This window comes from Gorilla gorilla, chromosome 3, assembly GCF_029281585.2.
Source record: "Gorilla gorilla gorilla isolate KB3781 chromosome 3, NHGRI_mGorGor1-v2.1_pri, whole genome shotgun sequence".
In the NCBI taxonomy this organism is placed as follows: Eukaryota; Metazoa; Chordata; class Mammalia; order Primates; family Hominidae; genus Gorilla; species Gorilla gorilla.
In genome coordinates this window covers 109,043,518-109,063,724 of record NC_073227.2, presented here as the reverse complement: position 1 = coordinate 109,063,724, position 20,207 = coordinate 109,043,518, and the positions used below count along the sequence as shown (strand labels likewise).

Genomic DNA, 20,207 nt, shown 5'->3' with positions numbered 1-20,207 from the left:
ATAGAGGCAGAAGTGAACTTCTTTTATCAGAGAGACACTCCTTCTCCACAATAGGCTCAGAACCCTGAAGTATAGATCTCTGTGTAGCCATCTGGTAGGCCTCATGGAGAAGGTGTGTTTTCCTTCTTGAACATTTCCTCTTTTACTTCTGTGGATTTGGGTTATGACATTGATAGACACCTTTAAGGACTTCCATGCCCAAGGCCCTTAAGAGCTCACAGCTGTGTTCTAGATAGACTTAACCTTGCTGCCAATTGAGTATTTTGTGTGTTGTAGTATTTGTTGCTCTGAGTTGGGAACAGATTCCCTCATTCAGCCTGGACTGGGTCAGACACGTAGAACTGGCAGACCCAGATTCAAAACTCAGCCCCACTGAGATTAGCTCTATGACTTTGGGCTGCTTAGGTAACCTCTCAGAGCCTTGGTGCTTTGTCTATATAATAGATATCTGTTATAGATTGCCAAGGAGATTAAATGATGTTACAGACACACACACACACACACCGACGTTTATCTGTATATACTTACCTGTAGGATGTCTGTCACGAGGAAGTGGGGTGGGGTGGCTTTTACTGGGTCTGCACAGTAAATGATAGTTTTCACCTCTGTTACAATTACATGTTCTACCCTCTGTGGCCTCCTTCTGATTAAATGATTAAATCAGGCGAAAGAATGTGCATTTCATAGCCCTCTTATCATTAAGAATATGAACTATTATTCTTGGCCCTGCCTTATTATTCCCTTTCATCACTCTTTCAGGTGGGTCCGGATTCTAGCATCTCATAGGGTTGGGAACAAATGCTCTAGGAAATTTGAGTGTCATTAATTTCTGGTCCAGGGCCAAACTCTCTGCCTCTCTCTATTTGGAACATGATGCTCCAACCTCCTCAGGAAAAGCAGAGTTCATTTGATATCTGGCCAGTCTGAAAAAAAATCAAAGAGTAAACTTTTAATTCTTAGATTTGTGGTGTTACCATGGACCCTGGACTGTAAATACCATGTGGACAACACTCTTCTTAGAAGACAATACACGTACTTCCAGAGTTAAACTATTGTTCTAAACCCCAATTTTTTAGAAAAGCAGGTGCTCAAAACTCAATGGATTTTTTTCAGACTCTACAGATACTGATTTAAAAGGGCACTAACTACTAAAATCTTAGGCCAAAACTGTAATCAGCCGCTTCTGTACATTTTTAGCAAAGCTGTTTGCTTTCTCAGGGCACTCTGAGGGCACTCTGCAGAGTTACACATATATAAACACAGAAACACTCATTTATACACAGGCATATAATTCCCTATTATTAAAGTGCATCCTCTTCAATATTTAAGAGTCTTGTCATCAAAAGACCATGTCACAGAAGTGCAGTAAATAACTACATGTCACTGTATTACTGTGTGTGTATCCCACTATTTGATAATGACCATAGAGGGGAGAGAATGGGTTACCTGATCAGAACCAGAAGCATACTCCATCTGATCTTCCTCAGTGGAGTATTTTAATCTTATGTTTTTAAACCTTGAGGACCCTAAATACAGCCATGTTCAAATTTAAATGCAAATTCTGGAGCCATTTATAAATATTCTCCTTCGGTTAGCTGCTGTTTTGGATTTTCTGATCTTTTTACAGTCTATTATGATAACCTGATAATGAAGACAGAGTTGCCATTTTTCAAATTAATAGGCCAAGAATGCAACAGTTGTAAGAATCCATCCCATTTTGTCTTCTCCTTCTAGCAGTTTGATGATTCAGAGGTATACCCCTCACACACAAACTCAAACTAGTTCTTGTTTTACTAAGGAGAGTTTGAGGCCGCGTAGTTTGTCTATGACATAATTTCTCACAAAGTTGTGTTTCTATGACACTGTTCATAAGCACAGATTTTTGTAAATTCAATATAGGCAAACTCAGCTTGGAAGGCAGAATTCTTTGTATTATGAAGACAACTTGGCGAAACCCTATTAGAGGATAATGCTACATCTCTATGCTATATTGACTGCACTATATTGATGATGCTGTATTGATGCGCTATTGATTGAGCATCCCAGGTCCAAAAATCATCACGGTTAAAGATCCTACTTCTTATTTGTGAAAGAAAACAACTGGAAGTTCATAAACCTGGGATCTGGACCCATCTCTGTGGCCTTGAGCAAATCATTACCCTCTCTGGTGCTTAATTTTATCATCTAAAAAAGAAGGCTTTTCTAGCTCTTAATATTTCATAGTTCTAATTTATCTTTAAAGTGAATATGTTCATTTTACCTTTCACCTTTGTGGTTTTGTCAGGTAACAGCAACTAAACTGATGTTTCAGTAGGGAAGAGTTTTATTTGAAGCTAAGACCAAAACCGTCACAAAAGATAAAGGCAGACAAATGCAGCTGCCTAATCAGGCCTTCTTGATTTCTGTTCAAGACTTGCCATTAATTAAATGTGGATAATTATTGGCTAGTGTTCCCTTTGTGTTTTGAAATATCCAAAATTTACGGGACAACCAAATAGGGTAGTAAAAGACCAGTAAATGACAATTTATTTGAATCATAAGGAAAGACGGAGTGGAAGTGCTGCTTTCTCCCCTTAGATCTTCACATCTGGATATTTATGTTGTTTGACTTATGTGCAAAAATACATCTTAATGATAACCCTAGTTCCACATATTGGAAGACCATTCAGCACTATCACTTTAAATAAAGTTTTGAAGCTAGAGGAGTGAAAGTATTTTGAAGAGATAATATACTACATGCCTGGCCTAAAGTCATTTCCAAGCAATTAGGAAGCATAAAGATTTTCTAATTTTCTAAATTCTGCAATTTACCATTCAGGAAACTGAGGCTGAGAGAAGATCAGTGTAGCTCATTCAGAGCCCTATTCTTAGTGGGCAGCAGAATCCCTGAGCAGCTGATGAGTCAAGAATAAGAGATGTCAACTCAAACGGTTTTCCTGTGGTTAGATTTAATAGCTCTTTTTTGACAGTTCAGCGAAGGTCCTGCTTTGTTCGTATAACTATGGATTAAATTTTGACCCCACTCACAAACTGAGCACTGATCATTATTATGATGGGTAAAAGTTGCATTAACTTTTAGTGTCACTGAGCCTTTGGCTTCAAATATATATTATGAAAATGATTATGATAAAAATCAGGTCATTATTCTTACCTTTCTCTTACCTCAGACTTAAAGATCTTTGATATTTTTGGTGCTTCTGTTAAATGACAGTGGTTTTGTGGAATCATGAGTTTTAACTCTCCATAGTCAAAAACACTGGATTTTGTCAGATCACCCACAGGTGATTAGTTCCTGGGGGTCACTAATTGAAAACATGAGCAATTTGTAGAAAATCTAAATATCAATGTCATGAGCCAAAGAATTAAGCCAGTGATCTTCCTCATCTACTCCAAGTAGAAAACTTCGTTTTTGAACAAAGAGTAAGAAAGGAGATTGGTTTCTGTCAAATTTGTCACAACTGGTTGGTTTTACTTTGGTCTTCTGTTGCAGTCCAAAGATGTTTCTGCCAAATAACTAGTAATGGATGCTAGTTCACAGTGGGGATGCTGGCTGGTTCCTATTTCTATTTTTAGTATGTCTTTGGTTACTCAACCGTCTATTGTTTATCTTGCACATTATATTTCACCATGTGTCACGTGCTGACATTAGGATGCACTTTAATCTCACCTGCAACATATTCTGTATCTTGTGTTTAAAAGATTATTTCATGTGTCTCAGTCCTAAATTCTGTCATTTCACATGTGACCTTGTACAAGTCATTTAATTTCTGTTTCTCAAACTTATTTGTGGCTATTGTTGCACTTTTGTTGAAGTACAGGTTGAGTATCCCTTATACGAAATGCTTGGGACCAGAAGTGTTTCAGATTTTGGATTTTTTCAGATTTTGGAATATTTGCATTATACTGATTGAGCATCCCAAATCCCAAAATCTGAAATTCAAAATGTTCCAATGAACGTTTCCTTTTGGCATCACGTCAGTACTCAAAAAGTTTCAGATTTTGGATTTTCAGATTTGGGATGCTTACCCTGTATAACATAAATGCAGAAAAGAGCCCAAATTATAAACATATGTCTTGATGAAATTTCACAAAGTAAACACACCCAGGTAACCAGCACCCATATCAAAAAACAAAACGTTGCCGATCCTCCAGAAGCCTTGCTCATGTTCCCTTCGTCAGTACCATGACTCAAGGTTCCACAGAGGATAACCACTATCATCTAACTCTGTGTATTTTTCTTATTTTTGACCTTTCTGTAAGTGGAATCTGACAGTATGTTTTGTGTCTGGTGTAATTTACTCAGCTTTATTATTATGAGGTTAATCCATGATGCATATAGCTGTGATTCACTTATTCTCGTTGCTGTGTAGTATTCAATTTGGGGAACATACTTTATTCTACCACTGATGGGCATATGGGCAATTTCTGGTTTGGGACTATTTCCAGTTTGGGATTATAGTGCTGCTATGAGCATTCTTACATATGTCTTTTGATGAACTTAAGGCCACCTTTGGTATATACTTAAGAGTGGAATGGATGGATCATAAGTTCAGCTTTAGTAGGTACTGCCAAATAGTTTTCCAAAGTGTTTCACTCTTACCAGCAGTGAAGGAGAATTCCAGATGTTCAACATCCTTGCCAGCACTAGACACAGTCTTTTCATTTCAGCTCTGTGGTAGGTGTGTAGCGGGTGACATCTGTGGTTTGATCCTTAGTCTTTTTCTGTAAAATAATTTGGGTCCCTTCTAGTTTTGACAGTCATTGTTTATAAAATTATAAAACTCCTCATGGTATAGTACATAGTAGAAGCAGGAAAATACCAATTGCCCATTAGTTATCTGATAACAGAAGTGCAAGAAATATAAGGCTGTTATTCTTCTCGATCTTATTCTAACTTGTCAAGTTTATCCAAAGCACACTTGCTGTTGATCACTTTGAGAAAGACAAATACAAAAGGCAACAAAGGATCATCCATTTCTTCATAATCCAGAGTCATCTTTGAAGTTGAAGGCTCAAAAAACCCATAAAAGAAATGGTCAAAGCTAATGCTACTTGCCTTCCTTACCTCTAAAACTCTTGCCTTATTATATGTGAAATAGTAAGAGAATGCAGGAGACAAACAGCTAACTTGAAACAAAGATACTTCATCTCATTCCCCATTTAAGTAACCAATGGGACTGCATCTGTGAATCAGGCACACCTATTTATGTTTCAAATATTTATTCACTCATTTGACTGATATTTATGGAATATTTCCATGATGTCAGGCACTGAAATAGTTACTAGGGATACAAAAATATAAACTCCTGCTCTCAAGGGGCTGCAGTCTCAAGGAGGAGACACGTGTCAACATATCGCTACAGTAGAGTGTAAAAGCATTTATGAAATTACAGGGTATGCATGGGGCAGGGTGGTGACACAAAGGAGAGAATGGGTGAATCTCCCAGAATGGGGGATGTTCGAAGAAGGCTGCACAGAGAAGTGGCTCTTCATCTGGAATTTGCCAAACAAAAGAGCAAAGAGGAAGCCATGGCAGGGTAGAGGGAATTAGACAAGAGGGTTGAGACAACCTACTTTATTTCTGAAGCTTGAAGTATGATGGGGAGGAGAAACAGCAGATAGAGTATGAGGAGCTTCCAATACTATACCAGGGAGTTGAGTATGATTCCTCACCACTGTCTGGAGAATCAGTCCTTTAAACATTTTTTAGCCCTGTGCCAGATTTTAGGGATACACAGATGAATCAGTTCATGTATTTTTCATCACATGTTCCTTGAATACCCACTGTTTGCCAGAATCTTGTTCTTAGAAACATAATTTCATAGAGGAGAAAGACAAGTAAATGAACTACATGATACGTTTTTTTTTTTTGTTTTTTTGTTTTTTTGTTTTTTGAGACAGAGTCTTTCTCTGTCACCCAGGCTGGAGTGCAGTTGTGTGATCTCGGCTCACTGCACCCTCCGCCTCTTGTGTTCAAGCGATTCTCCACCTCAGCCTCCTGCACAGCTGGGACTACAGGCACCCACCACCACACTCAGCTAATTTTTTTTTTTTTTTTTGTATTTTTTAGTAGAGACGGGGTTTCACCATGTTGGCCAGGCTGGTCTCGAACTCCTGACCTCAGGTGATCTGCCCACCTCAGCCTCCCAAAGTGCTGGGATTACAGGCATGATCCACCATGCCCGGCCTACATGATACGTCTTATAGCAGATATATGCTTTCACTTTCCCTGGGCTCAGAAAATAGTCATCTGGGAACTCTGAACCTTGAGGAATTTTAAGCAGGAAGCAGGAACCTAAGAATGATCCTAATTTGGATTTAGAAAAAGCAGTACTACCAGTGGAGTGACTTCCACTGATCTGCAGCTGAACTAGGTAATCTGAATATTTATTGAATAAATAATATTATCAGTTTAAATGAATTCTGTGAGGGTAGTAAGACTTAAGTTGCATCATCTGGAGTTTCTCTAGAATTACAAAGGCCCAGAGCATGCTTAGACAGCTGGTCGTGACTCCCAGCAGCAGGCTTCTCACAGCTCTCATTCTTGCTTTTCAGGTAACAAAGAACGAACGGCAGGTGATGAAGCCGCTATACGACAGGTACCGGCTGGTCAAACAGATCCTCTCCCGAGCTAACACCATACCCATCATTGTGAGTAGAATACCTTCCTGTGGCTGGTACAACACCTTTCCGCTTGAATGGGCCCTGGATATATGAATAGGGCCCTAACCTGCTTTCTCGTTGAAGAATAGGCTTTAATTGCTGAATCAGCCATTACTATCCATGGCCCACAAGCTTGAGGAATGAAGACTTTATCAAAGACCCCTGAGGCTACATTTGTTAAAAATGGGCAAATCTGAAGCTGATAGAATTTATTTTTCCCTTTTGGAGGACATGCTTTGCCCAAAAGGCATGTACATCCATTGGATATACTGGGTCAGAGATGGAGCACCAAGTGGATAGGGCTGCACTTTCTCCAGGCCTCTTCACTCCAAAGAGTGCCGTTCTGATCCCAAGGCCCTCTGCTCATAGTTCATCCCATCCAAGAGAGGGATAACTCCCTTGGGAATTGTGTCCAGGGAGAAAATCCTCTGAGAAACAAGAGAGAGGCCCTTCTTGGAGGATGTGGCAAGGTGTAGGAAAGGAGGCTACTCATTGAAGTTGCTGTCAGTGGCCACCGTCCTTAAACTTTGCTGCTTTTGGCTCCTGGCTTTTGATTTTGTCAAGAGTAGGGAGCAGCAGCTTGCCTTCAGCGACAGGAAGTCTTTAGGGCCCAGCCACCTGCTCCCATCCCTCATCCCAGACTCAGCGTTTCCACCCCCAGCTTATGAGTAGGGTGTTCTGCCCTGTCCATCTCTTGGGGAAACATTTGCCTCTGTTTCAGTGCTCCCATCTCCTCTGCTGGCTTTTAGGCTCTTTAGCAGACACAAACTCACTTTGATGTTGCCGTTGCAATACATACTCATTTTAGCTGCTGCTCCTGTCTGGCCCGGCCTTAAATGCCCTTCTTATTTCTAGGCCTAGAATATTGTCTATTTCTTTTAACAATGTATTTAATGAAGAAAGGAGGGTCCAGAGATCTCAGGCAGGTATATTTGAAGAAAGCCACTTTAATGTATTCTGGAGGAATGTCCTAAACTAACAAATAAAACGATTAGATCTAAGGAGTTGTTTTCATTCTCCAGGCAGGAACCCTTAGTGTCCCTAAGTAGGGTGAGCGTGCAACAGAGAAGTCAGCTCCCCTTTGTATTGCTTCCTGAGCTTATGTGATTCTCCTTAGCTGACTACAGCCGAAGTGTTCTTGTGGTTACTGTGATTGGCAGGGGCAGCGATGGGAGGCAGGTGTTTCTCCTCGGGTTTCTTCTGCCTGTCTGCCGGATATACTCCTGTGCTGTTCTTGCTGTACTCTGTCCTCCTTGATTTATGTGTGTGGGCGCTGAAGGGAAGCAGCAACTTGGAAAAAGAACTTTTGTTGTTTCAGGTTTTCCTGGGAGTGTTTGGCAGGGAGGGATAAGAATGCAGAGTTAAAAGTTAATAAATACTGGTGAGGTCAGAGGAGGCCGAGAGCTGGAGGGAAAGGGAAAGGGGTTCGGAATGTAACCTACTTGTTAACACCTGTCACAGGGTTCCCCCTCCAGCAAGCGGAGAAGCCCTTTGCTGCAGCCAATTATCGAGGGCGAAACTGCTTCCTTCTTCAAGGAGATAAAGGTGAAGACCCCAGCTGCTAACCCATTGCTAAATCCGCACCAGTTCCCTCCCTCCTTCCCTCCCCTCCGGTGAATGGAAAGGGGGTGTGATCGGGCCTTTTGGTGGTGGCTTCTTACAGCATTCCCTAAAAATCAGTAGCTACATATAACCAACTTTGAACAGTTCCTCTAAAGAGTGCTGATTTCTCCAGTTTCATTTAGTTGATTTCTTTGGTTTCATTTTATTCCCCCCCTCTTTTTTGTATTGTCTGTTGTTGTTTTGTTTTTACTTTGCTTTCAGGGATTATTTTGTTTGGTTTTGTTGTCCACAATGCTTTTTGTTTGGTTTTGTTTTCTGTATTTGGGGAATGGATTTTTCTGTATTCCAAAATCTTAAATTAGCTCATTAGACCAACTTTAAAAGGAATCTCATATACTGTTTATAGAAAAATCAAAATTAACATAGGAAATATATATATAAACAAATAAAACAATGAAAAATTGTACTTCTACAAATATCTTAGTAGTCTTTGACAGATTTGCGGGTGCAGTATTTCCGGCTTTTTTCCTTCTTGACTTTCTCATAGCACATTTAGTCCCCAGGACTAATTTTAAAATCTGCTCTTAATCTACGAATGAGGTGCTGTGAATGACTGATAGCTACCAGAACATATGTCCTGATTTTTTTTCCAGTAATATGGATTTTGTACAGATAATCCTTGTCATCGGTGGCTACTTTTGCTAGAATGGGAGATGTAATCTGTGCCCATAGATCAGTGTGTCTCTGTGGGACCCTAATTGGCCCGTACTAGGATCAGCCTCTTTCATGTTTTTGTTTCTAGACAACTGAACAAACTGGACTGCCTTATACAGAACTCTAGAGATGAAAAATCAAAGGCAATCATTTTTTAAAAAACAGTGATTGTTTTTCTAACAGTCATTTAACTCCAAAGCAAGAGTTAAACCTGAAGCAGAAGTCAGTTTTAAGAGTTTCACTTGTCATATTTCTGTGATAGTTCCGAGCCTGGGGTGATCATTTATGTGCTGTAGTGAGGAATGATTATTTCAGTATATGGGGGCCTCTTGTCTACTGAGGGAAACCAATTGAGAATTTCTCCATTTTCTTGTCTGAGGTAAGGCACCACAAGCTATAAAGTCTTCTTTTATGTATTCCTTTTCTTGCCTTTTGCAGATCTTGATACATCATATGCCTAATTTTATGGTATTAGGCAATGACTGTGCTCACTGTATGAAGTAGAACTTGTTTTATGAAAATGCTGTAAACACGGTACTTGAAATTTGGGCCAGTATACTATATTGTGTCTTTAAAAATTAGAGTTATTTTCTTACAATAAGCCTTGATGTTAATGAAAGACAAATTTTGTCTGGCTGGTAATGTCACCCAGAATGAAACCACAGTAATTGGAGAAATTTGGGTAATTGTGTGTATGAAAATTAGCATGTTTCTCTTAGCAGCATGCAGTAGAACCGTTACTAGATAAAAACGTGTTCTTGAACACATCCAAAATGTAGACACTTAATAAGGGTTTCACCAAATGAATTGAAGATAACCTAATGATGCTCTTTTTTATAAAAGACATTTTTCCCATTCTTATCCTTTAGCTTAATTTTTTTTCACAAGTATATTTTGGCTGTGGTTTATCTCCTGGCCCACATCATGGTCAAAATTTCAGATAATTTTGCAATGACTACTTTGCTTTTGTAAACAGTGCTGTCTTTTGGTTCATTTTGTTCCTGTTGGCCAGGCCTATTAGAAAGTATTTGGACTGTACTAATTCTTGGCAATTCCAATTTAGAATTTGGTGTGTGTGCAGATAAGATTGTATCTAAGTGGTTTCTCCAAATCTCACCCCTGGTTTTAAATGCTTTTGGGAACAAACCAGCTGTATATGAACTACAGCCAGCTCAGTTCTGAAGGCCTAGATTTTCCAACCCAGAGAAACCTAGAGATCATCTAATCAGTTCTCCTAGCCAACATAAGAATCCTCTCTAAAACTTCTCTGGCAGAATAGAGACATTGTCCCTACAGAGAGATTCCATCCTCAAGCTTAAAAAGTTTACAGCAATGGAAGGAGTTATGCCACTCACTACATAAGTATCAATAATAGCTGATAACTTATATTATTGGTTTTATAATTATCTTTGTTAATTACATAATATGTAATTTAAAATGTATAGATTTGATAAATACAAAGTTAATGAAAATAGTTGAAATTATAATATTCATAGCTATTATCAATTTATTACATTCTATCCCATAGGCTTAGTTTTGCCCTTTGGAGCAACATGAAATAGACATACTGCTTCTTCCCTGAGAGCACTGCCTGTATTTACAGTCACCTGCCCTGCCCACTCTCACCCCACACCCTGTGACAATCTGTTATCCAAGTTCCTCTTACTCTTCCTTATGTGATACGGGTTCCAGACCTTTCAGTGGTCTCCTAGCTCTGCTGTGTGCACACACACCAGTTTATCAGTGTTGCTGTTAAAACCGATACCCAGAACTGGACATTAACCTGGATATGGTTTAACCAGGACAGTGGACCAAAGACTAGTCCTTACATTGATCTGGATGACTGAGACCCTTTCATGCCTCCAATTTCTTGCCTATGCAACTGACAAGGTATTGGGAATTCATTTTGGCCTTTCTGAGGATAGGGTGTCTCAGCCTCAGCACTGCTGACCTTTGGGGCTGGGTAACTGTTGTGCAGCACTGCCCTGTGCTTTGTGGGATGCTTACCAGAGTCCCTGGCCTCCACCTATTAGAGGCCAGTAGTGTGCCACCACCACCCCTTCACCAGTCGTGACAGCCAAAAATGTTTCCAGACATTGCCCGATGTCCCCAAGGGAACAGATCACCCTGATTGAGAACCACTGCTCATGGCCCTGGCATATGGCCCTGACTCATGCTTTGCTGTATACTTGTGCATTGCCACTGATGTATCCAGCTTTTCTTTTTCCTAATTATAGGGCCTTGAATTTTTCCAATTTGTTACATCTCATACTTCTATTTCAGCTGTAGGAAATACACTAAATCTAGCTTTTGTACTCCAACGTATCAGATATCCCTACCCGCTTTGTATTATCTGTACATTTTGAAATATGCCTTTTCTTTGTCCAAGTGACTCAGATACTGAGTAAGGCAGGGTCAGGCAGAGGGGCTGCCGTAGACTGCCCTTCAGGTTCATGTCACCCTTCAGTCATTACTCAGCAGAAATTTGGGAAGCCAGCTTTCCTTTCGTAGGGTCTGCTTACCTGGTTGTTTATTGAAATCCAAATACTACATCTGTCAAAAAAGGAAAAATGGTTCATTTTCATGACTCATTTTTAAGGAACCAGTCTCATCAGTTGACCACTGATTTTTCCCAATTGCTTATATATTATCTATGTATTAATTCCTTCTAGAATCTACCCAGTATCTACAACACTTATGATGATTGTCTTATTTGAAAATCTATTTGCTATTTTTCCTCGTGATTTTCAAAGGCTACTGAGAGTAATTTTGTTACATTTATCTCAAAAAATATTGAGTGCTCACTATGTGCAAGGCACACTTCCACATTTTTAAGTTCTCTCAGGACTTTGGGATAGAATTGATAAGGCCTAGACACCTGATTTCATTAAAGGTCGTTAAGTTCTTATTTGTAACTCTGTTAGCTGTCCCAGGTGTTTATGCTCTTCTAATAGTAGTTTTTTGTAGTTCTCTTTTCAAACTGAATTACTAGACTGCTTAACAGCCATTTATTGGCCATACGCAAGCATTGGCCAAGCTCTGGGGACAGCAGTAAACAGGCCCCAATTCCTGCCTTCACCGAGTTGGTCAGATACTTCTACCCTGTCTTCCTTATCCAGGGGAGGGGAAGGAAGAGGGGGAGCGGAAAACTGATGTGCACAGCTGGTGTCCCAGGTGTGCCTTATGAGGTACCTGACACACATTATCTCAATTTTTATCAAAACTACGTCGATGGGAATTGTTATTACTCTTACTAAAACAAAAAGAAACGTATTCATTTAAAAAGTCAATTTTACTTTGTAAACTTTTAAATGTTTTTAACAACTTAAAGAGACTCAAGGTCTGAAGTCACAGCTGAGAGAATCTGGAAAAGCCACCTAGCTTTTGCCAATTTTATTTTCATAGCAATACTTTGGTATCAGTTATATGATAGTCCTTTTTTGTTTTGCTTTGTTTGGTTGCTTGTTTATTCACATTATTTCTCTTCAGAAACACCCTATTAAACATATCAAAATTTACCATGAACCGTTTGCACACTTGTACTTTGCCCTCCAGCGGGAACTGCTGCGGCCTCCTGAGATGTTTTTGCTGCACTGGCATGGAAACCATTTGGTTTACCTGTAAGAACTGGTGCTATGCATACCATTTTTTATGTGGCTGTATTCTGAACCAATTTTTAAATTTTTTAGGATTACTATCCTATTACTATTCTCTGTGGTCTGACTACCTTTTGGCAGTACATCACTTGTTTTGAAATCTTTCACACTCTGATATTATCTCTTCCTTAGGCTTACATAGCCTTAACTTGGCTCTAAGAAATGCTGATTTGGCTTTATTATTTTTCTATTTGCATTATCAATACAGACCGAGAATATCATACTTTTCTTAGAATCTTGTATGCCGAAAAATACAGATGTGGCCCTTGGAAGTTCTTTGGAAAAGCTTGAGTTTTCTTATTTCAATCATGAGAATATAATATCTTTCAGTCTTCTTAAAATTTCCCTAAAATTTTGTGCATTAAGCAGCCATAAAATATTTTCTAATCTCAATTCTTAAATAGAAATGTTGTATTATTTCAGAAAATGTTCAGACTGATTTTTTTTTTTTAAGCCATCTGAGATACCCAAGTAGTAGAATCCTTTCAAGCACTGGTTACTGGTGATGAATTTTGTTTTGTACTGTCACAGAGCTGGAAATTTCTGGATCCTTTTAGTTCATCTGATTTAGGTTATAAATTATGATGGTTGTTCCTTCTTACCCCCAACCTGACAACTATTAACATGATGTACACTCATTTTAAAATAGTTTTGCAGTCTGTTTTCTCTATTGAGTGGCTACATTGTGTTATTAAATGTGTATATTTATATCAAATACAGATGTTCAATAATATATCTGTAATGTACATATGTGTTGCTAAATGTAGATACAGAAGAAACTATATGGAGTCTGATAATTAAATGATTATTAAATGATACTTGTAATGAGTCTGCCCCAAAAAGTGACCAGATTTTTATTGGGGTTGCTGTGTATCTCCAGGAAGAAGAGGAGGGGTCAGAAGACGATAGCAATGTGAAGCCAGACTTCATGGTCACTCTGAAAACCGATTTCAGTGCACGATGCTTTCTGGACCAATTCGAAGATGATGCTGATGGGTTTATTTCCCCAATGGATGATAAAATACCATCAAAATGCAGCCAGGACACAGGGCTTTCAAATCTCCATGCTGCCTCAATGTATGTCATTTTGGTGGTGGTGGTGAAATGTTTTGGTAAAAATAGCTCACTTAAATATTATCTTAGCCTTTGTATCTAAATAAATTAGCTGATAAAATACAATTGACTACCTGGGGTGTATCTGGATAAAACAGTGATTTTTTTAAAAATTTCTTTTTTTATATGCTTCAGCCCATGTTATTTGAGGGAACTTTTGAGTCTTGTTTAAACAACCAGAAGTTCTCTCTCTAAAGGGCATTGTGTGGTTCTGTACATCACAGCCCATCACTTAACACACGCTGAGCACAGATGTCATCTCTTTCTTTCAAAGAAAAATATGACAAAGTGCCGTGGGATTTCACAAGGCCTAAGAATTCCCAAGTAGCAGGAACCCCCAGAAGCTGGATCTGTTGCCAGCATGTTTGGCTTTCAGGAAATGGAAAACATGCATTTCCGCGCCCCCTCAATGCTCTCAGCAGTTTCTGCATTTAGTTGCCTCCCCTTTCTGCACAGCTCCTGTTGAGTTACACATTCATTACATTTATGACAACTCAAATTTAACTTAATTTCCTTGCAATGCTTCCTCTCTCTTAGACCTGAACTCCTGGAACACCTCCAGGAAATGAGAGAAGAAAAGAAAAGGATTCGAAAGAAACTTCGGGATTTTGAAGACAACTTTTTCAGACAGAATGGAAGGTAGTGCCTGTCTTCCCCCGCCCTCCCTTCCCCCCCGCTGTACCACACACACCCATCCCTCTTGTTTTTCTGTCAGATCTGTGGAATGCCTTCAAAGGGGGGACTCTTCTGCATCCTCCCTGTAACCTGGTCCTTGGGTTTGTGCCCAGGGATACTTAGAGGTTGACTGCGAGATGATGGGATTTGTGTGGACCTCCCAGAAGAAATGCTCTTTGGGTAATGCCCAAGACTAATGCAGATTCAGCTGACATTTATGAAACGAACCTGTCCCATCAAATTCTTATCTACAATGAGCAGCAGGAAGCTGCGTTTCCCGCTGGTGGTGGCACCAGTGCTTTTTTCTTAAGAAGCTAGAGGTTAGCCAAGCGGCCGTAGTGGCACACCTGTAGCTCTAGCTACTTGGGAGGCTAAGGCAGGAGGATTGCTTGAACCCAGGAGTTTGAGGCTGCAGGAAGCTGTGGTCTGCTACTGCACTCTATTCTGGGCAATAGAGTGAGACTTCATTTCTAAATAAAAGGAGCTAGAGAAACAAGGGAAAGAGAGATCTAAGTATTACTGATTTTCAAGCTCATTTCAAAAATGAAGGTGATAATTGCCAAGTTTAAATGAAAAATATGTATGAAAATCAGTAAGTCGGCCAGGTGCGGTGGCTCACGCCTGTAATCCTAGCACTTTGGGAGGCCAAGGCGGGTGGATTACATGAGGTAAGGAGTTCAAGACCAGCCCGACCAACATGGTGAAACCCCATCTCTACTAAAAATACAAAAAATTAGCCGGGTGCAGTAGCACGGGCCTGTAATCCCAGCTACTCGAGGCTGAGGCAAGAGAATCACTTGAACCCGGGAGGCCAAGGTTGCAGTGAGCCGAGATCATGCCACTGCACTGCAGCCTGGGCTACAGAGCAAGGCTTCGTCTCAAAAAAAACAAAGAAAAGAAAAGCAGTAAATCTACCTGGTTGATGGGCTGCCTCTCGCCAGTGAATTTTAAGGCACAATTTAGTCTTTCATGTTTACAAGCAACAGCACACAAAACATCTTACCGAAAGTCACAGTAGGAGCCTGAGGAAAGAACCAGGAACAGATTTGCATCTCTTACATTGGAGTTAGGTTTTATCATTTTAAATTGGATTTAACCCAGATTACTGAAGCTATGTAAGTATTGTTTCTCTTGAGTCCTCTTTTATACTTCTTGAAAGTTTGGGGAAATAAAAGCACCATAAAAATTAACTTTGTCATTTAAAATATATTGTATTTCGGTTTAGTTTAACAATTATTGTATGAATTTACTTTTAGGATCTCTGATTTGGATATGTCTCATATATTTTTATACCTAAACACTTGCTTTTCATTTCCACCCATTGCACAGTATTTAGAAAATATAGGTAAGCAAATTTAAGTAGTAATTCCCAAAACAATAATAACCAAAGACAAGTCGGAATTAATGTTTTGATGTGTATCTTTCCAGTCTTTCATCTAAGCCTATTTTTTGGTTTATCCTTTTTTATATTATTCTGAATCACATTATGCACAGATATCTTATACATGTAGAATTATGCAAACCACCCAGGTTTTAAGAAAATGTCAATGGAGGACGTTAATTGTCAAAAAAGTTTAGAACTATGAGGGACTTAGGAGATAGGCTCTGGTTCCATGACTTCGTGTCTGAGGAGAGTGAAGCCCCTCAGAGTGCAGTGGGGGCCTGCGTGCCAGATGCTCCAATTCCTGAGCACCTGTTCCTTGCCCTGCCCTTTGCTGAGAAGCCACTAGAATCCTTTCCTAGAACAAGGCAGGGTATGAATAAGATCAGTTTATTTTTAGGTCATTGAACAAATCAAGCCCCATGCTATCCTCCTTACCCACATTTGCCCTTTAATAATAAAGGCAGGAAGCCTATGGTTGAATGTTTGCCATGTGCAATTTCCCATAAAACACAAAGCAGCAGCGCACCACATGGTGGCCAAGAGCAGGCAAGTTATCTGATTTCCTGTGCTGGTTTCATCATGTGTAGTGTGTAGAAAATGGCTCCATCTCATCAAGATGTTATAAGGGTTCTATCAGATCATGGGTACCAAGTACTTAGCACAGGGCTTGACCTATAAGCTCTCAAATGCTTGTGCATATAAATATTATGTATGTAAAGTTACTCAATAATAAAGGCTTATTATAATAGTATTATGTAATCCAGCTGCTGAATTCTAGGACAGTTTTATGATAAGTAGGAGTATTAACTATCTGTTTCTGAAAAAAAAAAAAAAACTAAGTTGTGGACCAGTTGCTAATTAAAAATTTAAAATTTCACGAGATGAAATATGTAAGAATGAGAAAACATTAAGTATGAATAAAAGATTTTGGTGTATGAGAGCTCAATGTGAATTCATACTTAGCAGAGAGAATTTCTGTATTTCTTAGCCTTCTTATCATACAAGATGCCAGATTAACTATATAAAAACTCAGTTGCATGTTGCCTTCTGGGTGAAACATTTTCATTACTTGTCTAAATCCAGCCCCAGTCTTGAGACCAAGGGCCACTCGGCAACACTGATTCTACAAGTTGATAAACTGCAAAGTTTCTAAACAATGATAATTTGCCCGATGAATAGTATCTAGCAAAGACAGAAAATGATCCTCAGACCCCTTTTTCCTTTATTTGCATTAGAAATGTCCAGAAGGAAGACCGCACTCCTATGGCTGAAGAATACAGTGAATATAAGCACATAAAGGCGAAACTGAGGCTCCTGGAGGTGCTCATCAGCAAGAGAGACACTGATTCCAAGTCCATGTGAGGGGCATGGCCAAGCACAGGGGGCTGGCAGCTGCGGTGAGAGTTTACTGTCCCCAGAGAAAGTGCAGCTCTGGAAGGCAGCCTTGGGGCTGGCCCTGCAAAGCATGCAGCCCTTCTGCTTCTAGACCATTTGGCATCGGCTCCTGTTTCCATTGCCTGCCTTAGAAACTGGCTGGAAGAAGACAATGTGACCTGACTTAGGCATTTTGTAATTGGAAAAGTCAAGATTGCAGTATGTGCACGTGCGCACGCGTGCACGCACGCACACACACACACAGTAGTGGAGTTTTCCTAACACTAGCAGAGATTAATCACTACATTAGACAACACTCATCTACAGAGAATATACACTGTTCTTCCCTGGATAACTGAGAAACAAGAGACCATTCTCTGTCTAACTGTGATAAAAACAAGCTCAGGACTTTATTCTATAGAGCAAACTTGCTGTGGAGGGCCATGCTCTCCTTGGACCCAGTTAACTGCAAACGTGCATTGGAGCCCTATTTGCTGCCGCTGCCATTCTAGTGACCTTTCCACAGAGCTGCGCCTTCCTCACGTGTGTGAAAGGTCTTCCCCTTCAGCCCTCAGGTAGATGGAAGCTACATCTGCCCACGATGGCAGTGCAGTCATCATCTTCAGGATGTTTCTTCAGGACTTCCTCAGCTGACAAGGAATTTTGGTCCCTGCCTAGGACCGGGTCATCTGCAGAGGACAGAGAGATGGTAAACAGCTGTATGAATGCTGATTTTAAAACCAGGTCATGGGAGAAGAGCCTGGAGATTCTTTCCTGAACACTGACTGCACTTACCAGTCTGATTTTATCGTCAAACACCAAGCCAGGCCAGCATGCTCATGGCAATCTGTTTGGGGCTCTTTTGTTGTGGCACTAGCCAAACATAAAGGGGCTTAAGTCAGCCTGCATACAGAGGATCGGGGAGAGAAGGGGCCTGTGTTCTCAGCCTCCTGGGTACTTACCAGAGTTTAATTTTTTTTAAAAAAATCTGCACTAAAATCCCCAAACTGACAGGTAAATGTAGCCCTCAGAGCTCAGCCCAAGGCAGAATCTGAATCACAGTATTTTCGAGATCATGTATAAAAAGAAAAGTCATGCTGTGTGGCCAATTATAATTTTTTTCAAAGACTTTGTCACAAAACTGTCTATATTAGACATTTTGGAGGGACCAGGAAATGTAAGACACCAAATCCTCCATCTCTTCAGTGTGCCTGATGTCACCTCATGATTTGCTGTTACTTTTTTAACTCCTGCGCCAAGGACAGTGGGTTCTGGGTCCACCTTTGTGCTTTGCGAGGCCGAGCCCAGGCATCTGCTCGCCTGCCACGGCTGACCAGAGAAGGTGCTTCAGGAGCTCTGCCTTAGACGACGTGTTACAGTATGAACACACAGCAGAAGCACCCTCGTATGTTTTGAAAGTTGCCTTCTGAAAGGGCACAGTTTTAAGGAAAAGAAAAAGAATGTAAAACTATACTGACCCGTTTTCAGTTTTAAAGGGTCGTGAGAAACTGGCTGGTCCGATGGGATTTACAGCAACATTTTCCATTGCTGAAGTGAGGTAGCAGCTCTCTTCTGTCAGCTGAATGTTAAGGATGGGGAAAAAGAATGCCTTTAAGTTTGCTCTTAATTGTATGGAAGCTTGAGCTATGTGTTGGAAGTGCCCTGGTTTTAATCCACACACAAAGACGGTACATAATCCTACAGGTTTAAATGTACATAAAAATATAGTTTGGAATTCTTTGCTCTACTGTTTACATTGCAGATTGCTATAATTTCAAGGAGTGAGATTATAAATAAAATTATGCACTTTAGGATGTTTCCTATTTTTGAAATCTGAACATGAATCATTCACATGACCAAAAATTGTGTTTTTTTAAAAATACATGTCTAGTCTGTCCTTTAAGTAATAGCTCTCTTAAATAAGCTATGATATTAATCAGATCATTACCAGTTAGCTTTTAAAGCACATTTGTTTAAGACTATGTTTTTGGAAAAATATGCTACAGAATTTTTTTTTAAGCTACAAATAAATGAGATGCTACTAATTGTTTTGGAATCTGTTGTTTCTGCCAAAGGTAAATTAACAAAAGATTTATTCAGGAATCCCCATTTGAATTTGTATGATTCAATAAAAGAAAACACCAAGTTATATAAAATACATTGTGTATGAAATGTTGTGTTTTCCTTTGTAATTTCCACTCACTAACTTATATTCTTCATGGAATGGAGCCCAGATGAAATGAGGGGAAGCCCTTTTCACACTAGATCTTATTTGAAGACATGTTTATTGGTCAGTCAGTGGTTTCTGGCTCTGCCGAGGGAGATGTGTTCCCCAGCAACGATTTCTGCAGCCCAGAATCTCAAGGCACTAGAGGCGGTGTCTTAATTGGCTTCACAAAGACAAAATGCTCTAGACTGGGATTTAGACAAAATGCTCTAGACTGGGATTTTTCCTTTGCTGTCTTGGGAATATGTGTTTATTAGCACATGCCAACAAAATAAATGTCAAGAGTTATTTCATAAGTGTAAGTAAACTTAAGAATTAAAGAGGGCAGACTTACAATTTTCATAAGTACTTTTATTGTGTTCAGTCTGGCGTAAACATTGAAATAGATGTTTATATTAAGTATATCATTATGTTTCATCTTTGAATCATTTAGTTCAGATTCACTTTCTAAGACTTGTAGGTGCAAGATTTAGGATAAGGGACAGCTTAGAAGTTTTTCAAGATGATAGAAGTTTGTCCTGTGCTGCTTTAAAAAAAAATAAAATAATTAATAAAAATTTTAAAAGCTAGCACAATTTTGGTGACCTCCCAAGTGAGGGAAAATTTCTGTGAAAGACCAAATTTCAAACTGGAGTACTAATAATTATGTTTTTAATTACCAGCTAGGATGTTGTCAGCTGTTAAGATTTCTTCCATTTGCCTACCAGTTCAAAGTCAAGAGAAGATTATTATTCATTGCAGGGATCAGTGATGTCTCTGTAACATCAGTGTAATTTTTGCTTTGTCTCATAATTCATTGCTTGGGTGGCAGCGGAATAGCCTCTTGCAGGGTGTGCCT

The 20,207-nt window shown here is 39.6% G+C and overlaps 1 protein-coding gene across 18 annotated transcripts in view; it reads left to right on the top strand.

The window, feature by feature from the left end:
• The window catches only part of FAM13A (family with sequence similarity 13 member A), a 384,724-nt gene extending 365,426 nt beyond the window's left edge, over window positions 1-19,298 (top strand). For 11 of the 18 annotated variants that reach the window (XM_055384654.2, XM_055384652.2, XM_019025591.4 and 8 more), the window contains 5 exons: window positions 6,556-6,651; window positions 8,125-8,208; window positions 13,477-13,673; window positions 14,247-14,348; window positions 17,004-19,298. In XM_055384654.2, the coding sequence (XP_055240629.1) occupies window positions 6,556-6,651; window positions 8,125-8,208; window positions 13,477-13,673; window positions 14,247-14,348; window positions 17,004-17,130 (606 nt within the window). In that variant the 3' untranslated portion in view covers window positions 17,131-19,298. The remainder of the gene's footprint in view (window positions 1-6,555; window positions 6,652-8,124; window positions 8,209-13,476; window positions 13,674-14,246; window positions 14,349-17,003) is intronic. The other 7 variants (XM_055384656.2, XM_063705426.1, XM_055384655.2 and 4 more) reach the window with 1 other exon arrangement.
• Window positions 19,299-20,207: the final 909 nt, after the last annotated feature.